Source organism: Hypanus sabinus, chromosome 6 (assembly GCF_030144855.1).
Source record: "Hypanus sabinus isolate sHypSab1 chromosome 6, sHypSab1.hap1, whole genome shotgun sequence".
In the NCBI taxonomy this organism is placed as follows: Eukaryota; Metazoa; Chordata; class Chondrichthyes; order Myliobatiformes; family Dasyatidae; genus Hypanus; species Hypanus sabinus.
In genome coordinates, this window is record NC_082711.1 from 179,600,864 (window position 1) to 179,621,923 (window position 21,060).

Here is a 21,060-nt window from a genome sequence, read left to right on the forward strand (position 1 = left end):
TCCCAGACCCACTCAATCACCCAGACACTGCCCAGACCCCCTCCCAGACCCACTCAATCACCCAGACACTGCCCAGACCCCCTCCCAGACCCACTCAATCACCCAGACACTGCCCAGGCCCCCTCCCAGACCCACTCAATCACCCAGACACTGCCCAGACCCCCTCCCAGACCCACTCAATCACCCAGACACTGCCCAGACCCCCTCCCAGACCCACTCAATCACCCAGACACTGCCCAGGCCCCCTCCCAGACCCAGACCCACTCAATCACCCAGACACTGCCCAGGCCCCCTCCCAGATCCACTCAATCATCCAGACACTGTCCAGGCCCCCTCCCAGACCCACTCAATCATCCAGACACTGCCCAGACCCCCTCCCAGACCCACTCAATCACCCAGACACTGTCCAGGCCCCCTCCCAGACCCACTCAATCACCCAGACACTGCCCAGACCCCCTCCCAGACCCACTCAATCACCCAGACACTGCCCTGACCCCCTCCCAGACCCACTCAATCACCCAGACACTGCCCAGACCCCCTCCCAGACCCACTCAATCACCCAGACACTGCCCAGACCCCCTCCCAGACCCACTCAATCACCCAGACACTGCCCAGACCCCCTCCCAGACCCACTCAATCACCCAGACACTGCCCAGACCCCCTCCCAGACCCACTCAATCACCCAGACACTGCCCAGACCCCCTCCCAGACCCACTCAATCACCCAGACACTGCCCAGGCCCCCTCCCATACCCAGACCCACTCAATCACCCAGACACTGCCCAGGCCCCCTCCCAGACCCACTCAATCATCCAGACACTGCCCAGGCCCCCTCCCAGACCCACTCAATCATCCAGACACTGCCCAGACCCCCTCCCAGACCCACTCAATCACCCAGACACTGCCCAGGCCCCCTCCCAGACCCACTCAATCACCCAGACACTGCCCAGACCCCCTCCCAGACCCACTCAATCACCCAGACACTGCCCAGGCCCCCTCCCAGACCCAGACCCACTCAATCACCCAGACACTGCCCAGGCCCCCTCCCAGACCCACTCAATCATCCAGACACTGCCCAGGCCCCCTCCCAGACCCACTCAATCATCCAGACACTGCCCAGACCCCCTCCCAGACCCACTCAATCATCCAGACACTGCCCAGGCCCCCTCCCAGACCCACTCAATCATCCAGACACTGCCCAGGCCCCCTCCCAGACCCACTCAATCACCCAGACACTGCCCAGGCCCCCTCCCAGACCCACTCAATCATCCAGACACTGCCCATGCCCCCTCCCAGTCCCACTCAATCACCCAGACACTGCCCAGGCCCCCTCCCAGACCCACTCAATCACCCAGACACTGCCCAGGCCCCCTCCCAGACCCACTCAATCACCCAGACACTGCCCAGGCCCCCTCCCAGACCCACTCAATCACCCAGACACTGCCCAGGCCCCCTCCCAGACCCACTCAATCACCCAGACACTGCCCAGGCCCCCTCCCAGACCCACTCAATCACCCAGACACTGCCCAGGCCCCCTCCCAGACCCAGACCCACTCAATCACCCAGACACTGCCCAGGCCCCCTCCCAGACCCACTCAATCAACCAGACACTGCCCAGGCCCCCTCCCAGACCCACTCAATCTCCCAGACACTGCCCAGGCCCCCTCCCAGACCCACTCAATCACCCAGACACTGCCCAGGCCCCCTCCCAGACCCACTCAATCACCCAGACACTGCCCAGGCCCCCTCCCAGACCCACTCAATCATCCAGACACTGCCCAGACCCCCTCCCAGACCCACTCAATCACCCAGACACTGCCCAGGCCCCCTCCCAGACCCACTCAATCACCCAGACACTGCCCAGGCCCCCTCCCAGACCCACTCAATCATCCAGACACTGCCCGGGCCCCCTCCCAGACCCACTCAATCACCCAGACACTGCCCAGACCCCCTCCCAGACCCACTCAATCACCCAGACACTGCCCAGGCCCCCTCCCAGACCCACTCAATCACCCAGACACTGCCCAGGCCCCCTCCCAGACCCAGACCCACTCAATCACCCAGACACTGCCCAGGCCCCCTCCCAGACCCACTCAATCATCCAGACACTGCCCAGGCCCCCTCCCAGACCCAGACCCACTCAATCACCCAGACACTGCCCAGGCCCCCTCCCAGACCCAGACCCACTCAATCACCCAGACACTGCCCAGGCCCCCTCCCAGACCCACTCAATCATCCAGACACTGCCCAGACCCCCTCCCAGACCCACTCAATCATCCAGACACTGCCCAGACCCCCTCCCAGACCCACTCAATCATCCAGACACTGCCCAGGCCCCCTCCCAGACCCAGACCCACTCAATCACCCAGACACTGCCCAGACCCCCTCCCAGTCCACTCAATCACCCAAACACTGCCCAGGCCCCCTCCCAGACCCAGACCCACTCAATCATCCAGACACTGCCCAGGCCCCCTCCCAGACCCAGACCCACTCAATCACCCAGACACTGCCCAGGCCCCCTCCCAGACCCACTCAATCATCCAGACACTGCCCAGGCCCCCTCCCAGACCCACTCAATCATCCAGACACTGCCCAGGCCCCCTCCCAGACCCACTCAATCACCCAGACACTGCCCAGACCCCCTCCCAGACCCAGACCCACTCAATCACCCAGAAACTGCCCAGGCCCCCTCCCAGACCCAGACCCACTCAATCATCCAGACACTGCCCAGGCCCCCTCCCAGACCCACTCAATCATCCAGACACTGCCCAGGCCCCCTCCCTGACCCACTCAATCACCCAGACACTGCCCAGACCCCCTCCCAGACCCACTCAATCATCCAGACACTGCCCAGACCCCCTCCCAGACCCACTCAATCACCCAGACACTGCCCAGGCCCCCTCCCAGACCCACTCAATCATCCAGACACTGCCCAGACCCCCTCCCAGACCCACTCAATCACCCAGACACTGCCCAGGCCCCCTCCCAGACCCACTCAATCACCCAGACACTGCCCAGACCCCCTCCCAGACCCACTCAATCACCCAGACACTGCCCAGGCCCCCTCCCAGACCCACTCAATCACCCAGACAGTGCCCAGGCCCCCTCCCAGACCCACTCAATCATCCAGACACTGCCCAGGCCCCCTCCCAGACCCACTCAATCACCCAGACACTGCCCAGGCCCCCACCCAGACCCACTCAATCATCCAGACACTGCCCAGACCCCCTCCCAGACCCACTCAATCACCCAGACACTGCCCAGGCCCCCTCCCATACCCACTCAATCACCCAGACACTGCCCAGGCCCCCTCCCAGACCCAGACCCACTCAATCATCCAGACACTGCCCAGGCCCCCTCCCAGACCCACTCAATCATCCAGACACTGCCCAGACCCCCTCCCAGACCCACTCAATCACCCAGACACTGCCCAGGCCCCCTCCCAGACCCAGACCCACTCAATCACCCAGACACTGCCCAGACCCCCTCCCAGACCCACTCAATCACCCAGACACTGCCCAGGCCCCCTCCCAGACCCAGACCCACTCAATCATCCAGACACTGCCCAGGCCCCCTCCCAGACCCACTCAATCACCCAGACACTGCCCAGGCCCCCTCCCAGACCCACTCAATCACCCAGACACTGCCCAGGCCCCCCTCCCAGACCCACTCAATCATCCAGACACTGCCCAGGCCCCCTCCCAGACCCTCTCAATCATCCAGACACTGCCCAGGCCCCCTCCCAGACCCAGACCCACTCAATCACCCAGACACTGCCCAGGCCCCCTCCTAGACCCACTCAATCACCCAGACACTGCCCAGGCCCCCTCCCAGACCCACTCAATCACCCAGACACTGCCCAGGCCCCCTCCCAGACCCACTCAATCACCCAGACACTGCCCAGGCCCCCTCCCAGACCCACTCAATCATCCAGACACTGCCCAGGCCCCCTCCCAGACCCACTCAATCATCCAGACAGTGCCCAGACTCCCTCCCAGACCCAGACCCACTCAATCACCCAGACTGCCCAGGCCCCCTCCCAGACCCACTCAATCACCCAGACACTGCCCAGGCCCCCTCCCAGACCCACTCAATCATCCAGACACTGCCCAGGCCCCCTCCCAGACCCACTCAATCACCCAGACACTGCCCAGGCCCCCTCCCAGACCCACTCAATCACCCAGACACTGCCCAGGCCCCCTCCCAGACCCACTCAATCATCCAGACACTGCCCAGGCCCCCTCCCAGACCCAGACCCACTCAATCATCCAGACACTGCCCAGGCCCCCTCCCAGACCCAGACCCACTCAATCACCCAGACACTGCCCAGGCCCCCTCCCAGACCCAGACCCACTCAATCACCCAGACACTGCCCAGGCCCCCTCCCAGACCCACTCAATCACCCAGACACTGCCCAGGCCCCCTCCCAGACCCAGACCCACTCAATCACCCAGACACTGCCCAGGCCCCCTCCCAGACCCACTCAATCACCCAGACACTGCCCAGGCCCCCTCCCAGACCCAGACCCACTCAATCACCCAGACACTGCCCAGGCCCCCTCACAGACCCACTCAATCACCCAGACACTGCCCAGGCCCCCTCCCAGACCCACTCAATCATCCAGACACTGCCCAGGCCCCCTCCCAGACCCAGACCCACTCAATCATCCAGACACTGCCCAGGCCCCCTCCCAGACCCAGACCCACTCAATCACCCAGACACTGCCCAGGCCCCCTCCCAGACCCAGACCCACTCAATCACCCAGACACTGCCCAGGCCCCCTCCCAGACCCACTCAATCACCCAGACACTGCCCAGGCTCCCTCCCAGACCCAGACCCACTCAATCACCCAGACACTGCCCAGGCCCCCTCCCAGACCCACTCAATCACCCAGACACTGCCCAGACCCCCTCCCAGACCCACTCAATCACCCAGACACTGCCCAGACTCCCTCCCAGACCCAGACCCACTCAATCACCCAGACTGCCCAGGCCCCCTCCCAGACCCACTCAATCACCCAGACACTGCCCAGGCCCCCTCCCAGACCCACTCAATCATCCAGACACTGCCCAGGCCCCCTCCCAGACCCACTCAATCACCCAGACACTGCCCAGGCCCCCTCCCAGACCCACTCAATCACCCAGACACTGCCCAGGCCCCCTCCCAGACCCAGACCCACTCAATCACCCAGACACTGCCCAGGCCCCCTCCCAGACCCACTCAATCACCCAGACACTGCCCAGACCCCCTCCCAGACCCAGACCCACTCAATCACCCAGAAACTGCCCAGGCCCCCTCCCAGACCCAGACCCACTCAATCATCCAGACACTGCCCAGACCCCCTCCCAGACCCACTCAATCATCCAGACACTGCCCAGGCCCCCTCCCAGACCCAGACCCACTCAATCACCCAGACACTGCCCAGACCCCCTCCCAGTCCACTCAATCACCCAGACACTGCCCAGGCCCCCTCCCAGACCCAGACCCACTCAATCATCCAGACACTGCCCAGGCCCCCTCCCAGACCCAGACCCACTCAATCACCCAGACACTGCCCAGGCCCCCTCCCAGACCCACTCAATCATCCAGACACTGCCCAGGCCCCCTCCCAGACCCACTCAATCATCCAGACACTGCCCAGGCCCCCTCCCAGACCCAGACCCACTCAATCACCCAGACACTGCCCAGGCCCCCTCCCAGACCCACTCAATCACCCAGACACTGCCCAGGCCCCCTCCCAGTCCCACTCAATCACCCAGACACTGCCCAGGCCCCCTCCCAGACCCACTCAATCACCCAGACACTGCCCAGGCCCCCTCCCAGACCCAGACCCACTCAATCACCCAGACACTGCCCAGGCCCCCTCCCAGACCCACTCAATCACCCAGACACTGCCCAGGCCCCCTCCCAGACCCAGACCCACTCAATCACCCAGACACTGCCCAGGCCTCCTCCCAGACCCACTCAATCACCCAGACACTGCCCAGGCCCCCTCCCAGACCCACTCAATCATCCAGACACTGCCCAGGCCCCCTCCCAGACCCAGACCCACTCAATCATCCAGACACTGCCCAGGCCCCCTCCCAGACCCAGACCCACTCAATCACCCAGACACTGCCCAGGCCCCCTCCCAGACCCAGACCCACTCAATCACCCAGACACTGCCCAGGCCCCCTCCCAGACCCACTCAATCACCCAGACACTGCCCAGGCTCCCTCCCAGACCCAGACCCACTCAATCACCCAGACACTGCCCAGGCCCCCTCCCAGACCCACTCAATCACCCAGACACTGCCCAGACCCCCTCCCAGACCCACTCAATCACCCAGACACTGCCCAGACCCCCTCCCAGACCCACTCAATCACCCAGACACTGCCCAGGCCCCCTCCCAGACCCACTCAATCACCCAGACACTGCCCAGGCCCCCTCCCAGACCCATACCCATTCAATCACCCAGACACTGCCCAGGCCCCCTCCCAGACCCACTCAATCACCCAGACACTGCCCAGGCCCCCTCCCAGACCCACTCAATCACCCAGACACTGCCCAGGCCCCCTCCCAGACCCACTCAATCACCCAGACACTGCCCAGGCCCCCTCCCAGACCCACTCAATCATCCAGACACTGCCCAGGCCCCCTCCCAGACCCAGAGTTCACTCATTCACCCAGACTCCCCAAACACAGACCCCCTCCCAAACAGACCTGAAACTGACTCCCCAAACACAGACCACCCTGACCCCAAACTCTGCCCAGACCCCCTCCCAAACCCAGAATCCACTCAATCACCCAGACCTGAAACTAACTCCCCAAACACAGACTTTATGCAGATCCCAGAGCAGAACATAGAAAATACAAGCAGAATTAGGCTTTTCAGCCCATCGAGTCTGCTCTGCCATTCCATCATGGCTGATTTATTATCCCTCCCAACCCGTTCTCCTACCTTCTCCCTGTAACCTTTAATGCCCTCACTAATCGAGAACCAATCAACCTCTGCTTCAAATGTACCCAATGACTCTGCCTACACAGCAATAAATTCCACAGATTCACCACCTTTCAGCTGAGGAAATTCCTGTTCATCTCTGTTCTAAAGGGAGTCCCTCCATTTGAGTCTGTGCCCCCTGGATCTGGACCGCCACACCATAGGAAACAGTTCAATGTGTTCCCCACCCTCCCAACCATTCTTCTAAACGCTAGTGAGTACAGACCCAGAGCTATCAAACGCTCATCTTCAGGTTAGTAGATTACTTGGTCTCTGTAAATTGTCCTGTGATTAGGCTGGGGTTAAACTGAGGGTTGCTGGCTGGAGAGACTCATTGGGTCAGAAAGCCCTGCTTCACACTGTATCTCTAGATAAATGTTAACTTTTCATTCCTGGGATAATTGTGAAGAGACACACACAAAATCTGGAGGAGCTCAGCGGGTCAGGCAACATGGAAAAGAGTACAGTTGATGTTTCATGCTGAGACCCTTCATCAGGACTCTAGGATCTCAGTCTGAAACATCGACTGTACTCTTCTCCACAGACGCTGCTGGCCTGCTGAGTTCCTCCAGCATTTCATGCATGTTGCTTTGGATTTCCAGCAACTGCAGATTTTCTTGTGTTTGTGATCATTCTCGTGAGCCTCCTCTGGACCCTCTCTAACGCCATAGAACCATAGAACATTACAGCACAGAAACAGGCCTTTTGGCCCTTCTTGGCTGTGCCGAACCATTTTTTTGCCTAGTCCCACTGACCTGTGCCTGGACCATATCCCTCCATACACCTCCCATCCATGTACCTGTCCAAGTTTTTCTTAAATGTTAAAAGTGAGCCCACATTCACCACTTCATCTGTCAGCTCATTCCACACTCCCACCACTCTCTGTGTGAAGAAGCTCCCCCCCCCCAATGTTCCCTTTAAACTTTCCCCCTTCACCCTTAACCCATGTCCTCTGGTTTTTCTCTCCCTTAGCCTCAGTGGATACCAGTCCATCCATTCTTAGGTAACTCATAATATTCCAAGTGAGGTTTGACCAGTGCTTTATAAAGCCTCAACATTACATCCCTTGTTTTTATATTCTAGTCCTCTTGAAATGAATGCCAACATTGCATTTGCCTTCCTCACCACTGACTCAACCTGCAAGTTAACCTTCAATCCTGCACAAAGACTCCCAATTCCCTTCACAGCTTCAATTTCTACATTTGCTCCCTCTTTAGAAAACAGTCCATACCTCTATTCCTTCTCCCAGAGTACATGACCATACACTTCCATCTATATTCCATCTGCCATTTCTTCACCCAATCTGTCCAAATCCTTCTGCAGACCCCCACTTCCTCAACACTACCTGCCCCCCCCCACTTTCTTCATCTTGTCCACAAAGCTATTGTTCCCATCATCCAAATCATTGGCGTACAATGTGAAAAGAAGTGTTCCTAATACCGGCCCCTGTGGGACACTGGTCACTGGCAGCCAGCCAGCCAGGGAAGCAAGCTTTCTTCCCACCCTTCACCGTGCCAGTCAGCCAAGCTCCTATACTCACTAGTTTCTTTGCACGGACTGACCTGCTGATGCTGGAAGGTGCTGATGGTGGAGTGGAGCTGTCGGCACTGCTGCAGCCCGAGCTCCAGCTCCCGCAGCCTGGCGGCCTGCTCCAGGTACAGCTGCTGGTAACGCTCCTCCAGCTGATGGGGAAGGCAGAAACAACAGGTGAACAGAACTCGCACTGGAGAGCTGGGGTTCAGTCAGATCGAGGGTCAGTGCTATTCTCAATATACAGTGGATTCTGGTTAATTCCGTTAATCGGGACAGAAGACTGCTGCCAAACAGTTTCCAACTGGTGTCAGTCGCGTGCATGTGTGGCCTTTAGACACCACACTGTGCTTAGAGTGATCAGTTTTTAAACGAAATCAGTTGCAAAAACCAGCGATTTTTGTCACTCGTAGTTGGCAAGAACTGAGTATTCAGGCTTGGAGATGCCAGAAATGGCCGGGAGTGAAAACAAAACAAACTCACTACTTCAACAAGTTAGGAACTACAAAGAATTTGGAGGTATTGACAGTTATCTTGAATTGTTGCAATGAAAATGAAGATTTAGAGGATGCATGAAGTGTTGTATGAATACAGTCCATTATCTACACCAGGTGTCTGAGCAGATTGTTCATTTACAGTCAATCAAAAGAACACGGCAGCGTACACTGAGTGTCATCTATAAATTATTAGGAACTTACACAGCTTTATGATATCGGTAGTGTTCTCATTTGTTCTGTATTTCATTGAAATACATAATCTGTTACTCAATTTGTGTTTTTATACCTTTTCAACTACATCCATAAAGTTGGTGGTGTTGTAGATAGTGTAGAGGATTGTCGAAGATTGCAGAGAGACATTGATAGGATGCAGAAGTGGACTGAGAACTGGCAGATGGAGTTTAACCCAGAGAAGTGTGAGGTGTTACACTTTGGAAGGACAAACTCCAAGGCAGAGTACAAAGGAAATGGCAGGATACTTGGTAGTGTGGAGGAGCAGAGGGATCTGGGGCTACATGTCCACAGATCCCTGAAAGCTGCCTCACAGGTAGATAGGGTAGTTAAGAAAGCTTATGGAGTGTTAGCTTTCATAAGTCGAGGGATAGCGTTTAAGAGACGCGATGTAACGAAGCAGCTCTATAAAACTCTGGTTCGGCCTCACTTGGAGGTGAGAGAGTTTGGCAGGAGGGTGCAGTGGAGTGAATAGTCAGGTTGGAGGGTTAGAGAAAGCGTGGATGTCCCCATCACGATCCTGGGGGAGGGATCTCGGCCACCAGGGTGAAGCGTCTTGGATTATTTTCTCACGTAATATCCTTTTGGTCACCGAATTATAGGAAGGTTATTAATGAGGTCGAAAGAGTGCAGAGAAGGTTTACAAGGATGTTGCCAGGACTTGAGAAACTGAGTTACAGAGAAAGATTGAATAGGTTAGGACCTTATTCCCTGGAGCGTAGAAGAATGAGGGAGATTTGATAGAGGTGAATAAAATTATGATGGGTATAGATAGAGTGAATGCAAGCAGGCTTTTTCCACTGAGGCTAGGGGAGAGAAAAACCAGAGGACATGGATTAAGGGTGAAGGGGAAAAGTTTAAAGGGAACTTTAGGGGGGGCTTCTTCACAGAGAGTGGTGGGAGTGTGGAATGAGCTGTCAGATGAAGTTGTAAATGAGGGCTCACTTTTAACATTTAAGAAAAACTTGGACAGGTACATGGATGAGAGGTGTACAGAGGGATATGGTCCAGGTGCAGGTCAGTGGGACTAGACAGAAAAATGGTTTGGCACAGCCAAGAAGGGCCAAAAGGCCTGTTTCTGTGCTGTAATGTTCTATGGTTCTATGTAGTTTAACTTTACTGTTTGTGTTTATTTATGATCATCATAGAATGATTTATATAATTGTTCAGAGAATGTTCCAGTAGTTGTTGTATAGTTGATGCTATATTTGCTAGAAGCTTCTGTTTCCCTGTAGCATCTCACCATTTGAATCTGGCTACAGAAGAGGTCTTTCGTTATCACTGGAGTGTTGCTACCTCAGGTCTGAGATGGGCACAGTTTCTGTTTTATTATCGGTTTTCTTGGCTCTTGTCACAGCAAATAAAACACCCAACCTACAAGTTCTACACCTCATTATGGACGTGCAGAGAACCTTAATGGCAGGAGGCTGCTGTACAGTTGTACGCAGATCATTCTACCCTCTGCACCGATATCATAGGCAGCAGGGTCAGCATTTAAAAGTCACCACATCATGTACAAGGATCTCACCCTCACCTGTCTGGGGTGGGGTTTAAACTCGTCCAAAGGTCACGTAACAGGGGCACCCCACACTGTGTACACAACGTGGCCTAGGCAGGTTCCTCCAGGTAAACGTCACAGTGAAGTCAAAACCACAAATACTGGTTACAGTAAACTGGGTCAAAGTGAGCTTCCTCATGGGGACTCCCCGAACTCCCTCACGGGGACACCCCGAGCTCCCTCACGGGGACTCCCCGGGTCAGTGCGAGCTCCCTCACGAGGACTCCCCGGGTCAGCGCAAGCTCCCTCATGGGGTCTCCCCGGGTCGGTGTGAGCTCCCTCACGGGGACTCCCCGGGACAGTTTATCTCCAAAGCTGAGAAGGACTGGAACAGATGCCATTGCTTGGCTACTTGGCACCACAGAAGCCTAGTGTATAGTGTGACACTATTACAGCTCAGTTATTCCAGAGTTCAGAGTTCAATTCCACCGCTGCCTGAAAGGTGGTTGAACGTTCTCCACGTGATTGTGTGAGTTTCCTTGGGGTCCTCTGGTTTCCTCCGACAGTCCAGACGTACGGTCTGAAGGTAAATGGTAATTATCCTGTGATTAAGCTAGTGTTAAATAGGTGGATTGCTGGGTGGTGTGGCTAGTGGGCCGGACGAGCCTGTTCTGTGCTGAATGAATGAAAGATAGATAATGTGACACATCAGAAAAGATGGTTTTTTCCTCTCGAAAGGGAGGAAATCTGTTCCCTTCCCCAAGCAGTGAGGCTGATCAACACCTCCACCCACTCACCCACCCCTCCACACCCCCAGTCACCACTACTTTAACATTTCCTGTCAGTCACCTTGTGTACAGACACTCCTGTCCCTGGTGTCACTTTATGGACAGACAATCAATCTGTAGAGAAGCTATCTTATGTATTTATATTTATCGTGTTTTTTATTATTGTGTCTTTATCTTATTGTGTTTTTTGTGCTGCGTCGGATCTGCAGAAATAATTATTTCATTCTCCTTTACACGAGTACTGGAAATGACATAAAACAGCCTCGATCTTGTGGGAGCAGAGTGGAGCGGGGGCGCTGGGGAGGGGGAGCACAATGTACAAAGACTGGCACAGAACAGAGGGGCCGAATGGCCCCTTTTCCACAGCAAAACGTGGCCCGAGGGGTCACCCCTTACCTGGGGAGCCTGGGTACAGGAGGTCTGGGTGAAGGCCTCTCTCTGGTCTGCTGGCCCCACACACCGGTGCAGCCCCTTGCTCCTGGACAGCTCACTCATCTGGCTGGACAGAACCTCGGTGATGATCAGGGTCGTCTCCAGGCGCCGCTCCAGCTCTCCCCGGGGCACCATCTGCAGCTTCTCCAGGTTGAAGCTGTGGGTGGCAAGGCAGTCATAGTTATGGTTCAGGGGGTCAGGGTCCCTTTAGTAACGTACCCCGAGGTGCTGCAGAGTTATGGTGGAGACTGTAACCACTACATACAGCGCCAGAGATCAGAATTCAATTCCCTCCGCGGTCGGTAAGGACTTTGTACGCTCTCCCTGTGAGCGCGCGGGTTTCCTCCCACAGTCCAAAGGCGCACCGGTTAGGTTCAGTAAGTTACGTTGGCGCCAGAAGTGTGGTGACATTTGCGGGCTGCCCCCAACACATCCTCGGATTGTGTTAGCCATTGACACAATCGACACCTTTCACTGTTTCAACGTACATGTGACAATAAAGGTTAAAATCTATCATCAGGACTGATTGATGCTTGGAGGACAGATCCAGCATCACACAGTCCACATTTCCAGGACAACTGTCTACCTGCCATAGTGAACCCCAGCCTCCCCTCTAAACCAGAATTCCCCGACCTTTCTTTATGCCATGGAGCCTTACCATAAACGGAGGGGTCTGCAGGTGCCAGATTGGGAATCTCTGCCCTAAAATATCCTGCACACTGAATTAACAGGAGCTGCTCAGCTGTCAGTCACACTGCGTGGGAGCTGAGGACACCACCAATGCATGCTGACGCAAGAAAGGGCTGTGCTGGTTGTCAGAGGGCAGGACCCTAGGGCTCTCATTCTGCACCAGAAACCAGCGGGGGTGAAGAATACTGTTACAGATGAGGGGAAACGGGAGGAGGACCATCCGAAGGTCAGTGAGGATATCTCCTGTGGGATCAGCATTACTGCCCTGGGGAAGCCAGGAAGAGTGGCTGCCACTCTCCAACAGAGGGCAGTGTGCTAACACACCAGATTCTGCAAATGCAGCAATTCCAGGACGACACACACCAAATGCTGGAGAAACTCAGCAGGTCAGGCAGCATCTACAGAGGGTAATTATCAGCTGAGAACCTTCATCAGAACCCGGACTGTCTTGGCCCGAAACATCAACAGTTTATTCCCCCGTATACACTGCCTGACTTGCTGAGCTCCTCCAACATTTTGAGTGTGTTGCTTATTACAACTGGGTAGCTTCCCAGGGAACTGGCCACAGCTCGGTGGGGCTGTGAGACGGTGAGAGCCCCCGCCAGGCCGCTGGATCAGACTCTGGGTGGGTGAGGTATGGGTCCTGGCACTGCCCAGCCCAACGATCCCCAACTTACTTCCAGAGCAGAGAGTCCGTCAGCACCGCGCTGTCCGTCGTGCTCCTCCCAGAATCCTCCGCCAGGCTGACGGGGGTCATACAAGTGGCGACACAGTGTGACCCCAGGGGAGTGATCCCCGTGCTGACATCGCGGCAGGTGACCCTCCTCGTACCGAGTTGAGCCGCCAGCAGCTTCCAGGTGTCCGCAGGAGTCTGAGCGTTGGCCGGGTGGATGAGGCAGGTCAGTGCGCAGGATGCAGGCGGTGGCAACGGGCTCATGCCCAGTTCCGTTCCCTCCTCGGCCCCATCCACAGCCTCCTCAGTCTGCACCTCTGCCACGTCCTCTGTCTGCACCGAGCCCGTCTCCTGCTCCACCTCTGTCTGCACCGAGCCCGTCTCCTCAAAAACCTCTGTCTGCACCGAGCCCGTCTCCTGCTCCATCTCCGTCTGCACCGTGCCTGGCTCCTCAAAAACCTCCGTCTGCACTGAGACCGTCTCCTGCTCCACCTCTGTCTGCACCGAGCCCGTCTCCTGCTCCACCTCTGTCTGCACCGAGCCCGTCTCCTGCTCCACCTCTGTCTGCACCGAGCCCGTCTCCTGCTCCACTTCCGTCTGCACCGTGCCTGGCTCCTCAAAAACCTCCGTCTGCACCGTGCCCGTCTCTTTCTCCACCTCCGTCTGCACCGTGCCTGGCTCCTCAAAAACCTCCGTCTGCACCGTGCCCGTCTCTTTCTCCACCTCTGTCTGCACCGTGCCCGTCTCTTTCTCCACCTCTGTCTGCACTGTGCCCGTCTCCTCACCCACCTCCGTCTGCACCGTGCCCGTCTCTTTCTCCACCTCTGTCTGCACTGTGCCCGTCTCCTCACCCACCTCCGTCTGCACCGTGCCCGTCTCTTTCTCCACCTCTGTCTGCACTGTGCCCGTCTCCTCACTCACCTCCGTCTGCACCGTGCCCGTCTCTTTCTCCACCTCTGTCTGCACTGTGCCCGTCTCCTCACCCACCTCCGTCTGCACCGTGCCCGTCTCTTTCTCCACCTCTGTCTGCACTGTGCCCGTCTCCTCAAAAACCTCCGTCTGCACCGTGCCCGTCTCTTTCTCCACCTCCGTCTGCACCGTGCCCGTCTCTTTCTCCACCTCTGTCTGCACTGTGCCCGTCTCCTCACCCACCTCCGTCTGCACCGTGCCCGTCTCTTTCTCCACCTCTGTCTGCACTGTGCCCGTCTCCTCACTCACCTCCGTCTGCACTGAGCTCTCACCCAACACCCTCCCTGGGCCAGTTTCTACCTGTGCCTCGCCCTCCTCCTCTGCCCTCTCCTCATCATCCTCAATCTCCACCACCTGCCCCTCACCTTCCTCCTCAACCTGTGCCCTGCCCAGCTGCACCGGCACCCTGCCCTCGACAGGTGTCACTGCGAACACTGGCTGCTGCAGGTCTGTGGGCCCCGAGACACAGGGAGGAGGGGAGACTGCTCCCGTGTGTACAGCAAGGATTGCTGCCGGGTTCTCCTGTGTCTCCGCTAAACGCCACGCCGCTCCGTCCCCAGACCGGACTCCTGCCTGCTCTCCCCCCATGGTCAACTGAACACACTGCCCCCCCTCATCAACATTCAACCCCTCCCCTTCTCCGGCCGAGCAAAGCCTCTTCCTTTTTCCTAACCTCATTCCCTCTTCATTGGCAGGTGATGCCTCCCCGTCTCCCCTCGCTCTAACAGACCCCGAGGGGGAGGTTGGAGCTGGATGAGGGGGTGGGTGGAGGGCGAGGGGCTCAGAGCCGGGGTTACTGTCATCGAAAGGCTCGGCCCCAGGGCCAGAGTTCGACAGGCTCACCCCAGCAGCCGGGGTCGGGGGGCACCCTGCCTCTCGTACAGCTGCGACGGTGACTGCCGTCTCTGTTCCCTGCTGCACCGACTCTGCAGTCACCGACAGCTTGGGATCCTCCCGTGTCTCAGTGACGATGGTCCGGACAGCGTTGTCGCACGTTCCCCGAGGCAGGTTGCCATGGTTCACCCGCGGAGATGAGGGGCCTTCGCTGGCCGCGGGTTCAGAAGCCCCAGAGGGCAGTGAGCTCGTGTCACTGAGGCTCCCAGCTGTTGGGGCTGCCAAAGGGATCCGGTCCCGCAGCCAGGGAGTACAGACTGCCTCCTCCTCCTCCACAAAGATATTCCTGCAGACGTCCTCGTAAACCAGCGTTGAGACAGGTAGGAAACCATCCTGCAAATAGCAAGCAGAGATTCAGGAGAGAAACACACTGAGACCACAAAGTCAGCAACACACCAGCCAGACGCAACGGGAAGGCAGCAGTTCTCCCCGTGACCGCGACGGATTTCCTCCCGGTGTTCCGGTTTCCTCCCACAGTCCAGAGACCTACTGGTTCGGCTGAGTGAACGTGGGCGTGCGATATTGACACTGGAAGTGTGGTAATACTTGTGGGCTGGAACTGTCAGTCAGGCAAACGATGCATTTTGTTGTATGTTTCAATGTACATATCAAAAATAAAATTAATCTTTCAATCTTCACAGACATTTTCATTTCAACTTGGAGGTCAGTATGAATTTATACTGTAGTTCAGAAGGCATATGGTGTGTTGACCTTTATTAGTCGGGGGATTGAGTTCAAGAATCATGAGACAACATTCCTGCTCCATAAAACCCTGGTTAGACCTCGCTGGGAATATCGTGTTCAGTTCTGCTCACCTCATCATAGGAAGGATGCGAGAGGGTGCAGAGATTCACCTGGATTTGAGAGCCTGTCTTATAAGGAAAGGTTGTGAGAGTGAATAGCAGGAGGAGAGGTGATTTTGATAGGGTGTACAAGATGATAAGAGGTTCAGGCAGAGTGGAGTCAGAGACTTTTCCCCAGGGTGGAGATGGCAAATACAAGGGGATGACTTTAAACTAATTGGATAAAAGTATTGGGGGGGGGGTGGGGAAGAGATGTCCGAGGCAGGTTTGTTTGGGAACCCCCCCCCCCCACACACACACACACAGATCGTGGTGGGTGTGTGGAATTTGCTGCCAGATACATGAGGGACATCGAAGAGACTCTTGCGTAGGCGCTGATGATAGAAAAATGGAAGGAAGGGTTAGATTGTCTTTAGAGTAAGTTAAAGGGTTGGCATAACATTTTGGGCTGAAGGGCTGCACTGTTCCTTAACTGGTGGAGAATAAGGAAGAGTTCAGATGCAGTCAGAAGATTTTGGAAAAGCTGAAGGGTACTGAGAGTGGAGGTGCAGTGGGCAGAGGCAAGCATCAGAATAAGGTCAGGTAGCAAGTCAGAGGGAAAAGCAGAGACAACGGTTTTTACTGCCACCAGGTGAGGTGGTGCTGTGCGTGTGTGAACGCGCAATACCACTCTCACACCCACCATCAGGTGCAGCCCGTGATGTGGAGTTCACAATACCACTCTCACACTCACCGTCAGGTGCAGCCCGTGATGTGGAGCTCACAATACCACTCTCACACCCACCATCAGGTGCAGCCCGTGATGTGGAGCTCACAATACCACTCTCACACCCACCGTCAGGTGCAGCCCGTGATGTGGAGCTCACAATACCACTCTCACACCCACCGTCAGGTGCAGCCCGTGATGTGGAGCTCACAATACCACTCACACACCCACCGTCAGGTGCAGCCCGTGATGTGGAGCTCACAATACCACTCACACACCCACCGTCAGGTGCAGCCCGTGATGTGGAGCTCACAATACCACTCACACACTCACCGTCAGGTGCAGCCCGTGATGTGGAGTTCACAATACCACTCACACACACTCACCGTCAGGTGCAGCCCGTGATGTGGAGTTCACAATACCACTCTCACACCCACCGTCAGGTGCAGCCCGTGATGTGGAGCTCACAATACCACTCACACACCCACCGTCAGGTGCAGCCCGTGATGTGGAGCTCACAATACCACTCACACACCCACCGTCAGGTGCAGCCCGTGATGTGGAGCTCACAATACCACTCACACACTCACCGTCAGGTGCAGCCCGTGATGTGGAGTTCACAATACCACTCACACACACTCACCGTCAGGTGCAGCCCGTGATGTGGAGTTCACAATACCACTCACACACTCACCGTCAGGTGCAGCCCGTGATGTGGAGCTCACAATACCACTCACACACCCACCGTCAGGTGCAGCCCGTGATGTGGAGTTCACAATACCACTCACACACTCACCATCAGGTGCAGCCCGTGATGTGGAGTTCACAATACCACTCTCACACACTCACCGTCAGGTGCAGCCCGTGATGTGGAGTTCACAATACCACTCAGACACTCACCGTCAGGTGCAGCCCGTGATGTGGAGTTCACAATACCACTCTCACACTCACCGTCAGGTGCAGCCCGTGATGTGGAGTTCACAATACCACTCTCACACTCACCGTCAGGTGCAGCCCGTGATGTGGAGCTCACAATACCATTCACACACTCACCGTCAGGTGCAGCCCGTGATGTGGAGTTCACAATACCACTCTCACACCCACCTCCAGGTGCAGCCCGTGATGTGGAGTTCACAATACCATTCTCACACACTCACCGTCAGGTGCAGCCCGTGATGTGGAGTTCACAATACCACTCTCACACTCACCGTCAGGTGCAGCCCGTGATGTGGAGTTCACAATACCACTCACACACCCACCGTCAGGTGCAGCCCGTGATGTGGAGTTCACAATACCATTCACACACTCACCGTCAGGTGCAGCCCGTGATGTGGAGTTCACAATACCACTCTCACACCCACCTCCAGGTGCAGCCCGTGATGTGGAGTTCACAATACCATTCTCACACACTCACCGTCAGGTGCAGCCCGTGATGTGGAGTTCACAATACCACTCTCACACTCACCGTCAGGTGCAGCCCGTGATGTGGAGTTCACAATACCACTCTCACACCCACCGTCAGGTGCAGCCCGTGATGTGGAGTTCACAATACCACTCTCACACCCACCTCCAGGTGCAGCCCGTGATGTGGAGTTCACAATACCACTCACACACACTCACCGTCAGGTGCAGCCCGTGATGTGGAGCTCACAATACCATTCTCACGCTCACCGTCAGGTGCAGCCCGTGATGTGGAGTTCACAATACCATTCTCACACTCACCGTCAGGTGCAGCCCGTGATGTGGAGCTCACAATACCATTCTCACACACCCACCGTCAGGTGCAGCCCGTGATGTGGAGCTCACAATACCACTCACACACTCACCGTCAGGTGCAGCCCGTGATGTGGAGCTCACAATACCATTCTCACACACTCACCTCCAGGTGCAGCCCGTGATGTGGAGTTCACAATACCACTCACACACTCACCTCCAGGTGCAGCCCGTGATGTGGAGTTCACAATACCACTCACACACTCACCGTCAGGTGCAGCCCGTGATGTGGAGCTCACAATACCACTCACACACTCACCGTCAGGTGCAGCCCGTGATGTGGAGCTCACAATACCACTCACACACTCACCGTCAGGTGCAGCCCGTGATGTGGAGCTCACAATACCAGTCTCACACTCACCATCAGGTGCAGCCCGTGATGTGGAGTTCACAATACCACTCACACACTCACCGTCAGGTGCAGCCCGTGATGTGGAGTTCACAATACCACTCTCACACTCACCGTCAGGTGCAGCCCGTGATGTGGAGTTCACAATACCAGTCTCACACTCACCATCAGGTGCAGCCCGTGATGTGGAGTTCACAATACCACTCTCACACCCACCATCAGGTGCAGCCCGTGATGTGGAGTTCACAATACCATTCTCACACCCACCATCAGGTGCAGCCCGTGATGTGGAGCTCACAATACCATTCTCACACCCACCATCAGGTGCAGCCCGTGATGTGGAGCTCACAATACCACTCTCACACCCACCATCAGGTGCAGCCCGTGATGTGGAGCTCACAATACCACTCACACACTCACCGTCAGGTGCAGCCCGTGATGTGGAGCTCACAATACCACTCTCACACCCACCATCAGGTGCAGCCCGTGATGTGGAGCTCACAATACCATTCTCACGCTCACCGTCAGGTGCAGCCCGTGATGTGGAGCTCACAATACCACTCTCACACTCACCGTCAGGTGCAGCCCGTGATGTGGAGCTCACAATACCACTCACACACCCACCGTCAGGTGCAGCCCGTGATGTGGAGTTCACAATACCACTCACACACCCACCGTCAGGTGCAGCCCGTGATGTGGAGTTCACAATACCATTCTCACACTCACCATCAGGTGCAGCCCGTGATGTGGAGTTCACAATACCACTCACACACTCACCGTCAGGTGCAGCCCGTGATGTGGAGCTCACAATACCACTCTCACGCTCACCGTCAGGTGCAGCCCGTGATGTGGAGTTCACAATACCATTCTCACACTCACCGTCAGGTGCAGCCCGTGATGTGGAGCTCACAATACCACTCTCACGCTCACCGTCAGGTGCAGCCCGTGATGTGGAGTTCACAATACCATTCTCACACTCACCGTCAGGTGCAGCCCGTGATGTGGAGTTCACAATACCACTCTCACACTCACCGTCAGGTGCAGCCCGTGATGTGGAGTTCACAATACCACTCTCACACTCACCGTCAGGTGCAGCCCGTGATGTGGAGTTCACAATACCACTCACACACTCACCGTCAGGTGCAGCCCGTGATGTGGAGTTCACAATACCATTCTCACACTCACCGTCAGGTGCAGCCCGTGATGTGGAGTTCACAATACCACTCACACACTCACCGTCAGGTGCAGCCCGTGATGTGGAGTTCACAATACCACTCACACACTCACCGTCAGGTGCAGCCCGTGATGTGGAGTTCACAATACCATTCTCACACTCACCGTCAGGTGCAGCCCGTGATGTGGAGTTCACAATACCACTCACACGCTCACCGTCAGTTGCAGCCCGTGATGTGGAGTTCACAATACCACTCACACACTCACCGTCAGGTGCAGTCCGTGATGTGGAGCTCACAATACCATTCTCACACTCACCATCAGGTGCAGCCCGTGATGTGGAGCTCACAATACCATTCTCACACTCACCGTCAGGTGCAGTCCGTGATGTGGAGCTCACAATACCATTCTCACACTCACCATCAGGTGCAGCCCGTGATGTGGAGCTCACAATACCATTCTCACACACTCACCGTCAGGTGCAGCCCGTGATGTGGAGCTCACAATACCACTCTCACACTCACCATCAGGTGCAGCCCGTGATGTGGAGTTCACAATACCATTCTCACACTCACCGTCAGGTGCAGCCCGTGATGTGGAGCTCACAATACCATTCTCACACTCACCATCAGGTGCAGCCCGTGATGTGGAGCTCACAATACCACTCTCACACTCACCGTCAGGTGCAGCCCGTGATGTGGAGCTCACAATACCACTCACACACTCACCGTCAGGTGCAGCCCGTGATGTGGAGTTCACAATACCATTCTCACACTCACCGTCAGGTGCAGCCCGTGATGTGGAGTTCACAATACCACTCACACACCCACCGTCAGGTGCAGCCCGTGATGTGGAGCTCACAATACCACTCTCACACACTCACCGTCAGGTGCAGCCCGTGATGTGGAGTTCACAATACCATTCTCACACTCACCGTCAGGTGCAGCCCGTGATGTGGAGTTCACAATACCACTCACACACCCACCGTCAGGTGCAGCCCGTGATGTGGAGTTCACAATACCATTCTCACACACTCACCGTCAGGTGCAGCCCGTGATGTGGAGTTCACAATACCA

General features: G+C 56.5%; 1 protein-coding gene across 5 annotated transcripts in view; it reads right to left on the bottom strand.

Moving 5' to 3' along the window:
- spag5 (sperm associated antigen 5) overlaps nt 1-21,060 on the bottom strand; it is an 89,067-nt gene that overhangs the window by 57,970 nt on the left and 10,037 nt on the right. The window contains exons 3-6 of one of the 5 annotated variants that reach the window (XM_059973722.1): nt 14,503-15,513; nt 13,322-14,469; nt 11,919-12,111; nt 8,541-8,660 (exon numbers count right to left, since the gene is read on the bottom strand). In XM_059973722.1, the coding sequence (XP_059829705.1) occupies nt 8,541-8,660; nt 11,919-12,111; nt 13,322-14,469; nt 14,503-15,513 (2,472 nt within the window). Of the gene's footprint in view, nt 1-8,540; nt 8,661-11,918; nt 12,112-13,321; nt 15,514-21,060 lie in introns of all 5 variants that reach the window. The other 4 variants (XM_059973725.1, XM_059973724.1, XM_059973723.1 and 1 more) reach the window with 4 other exon arrangements.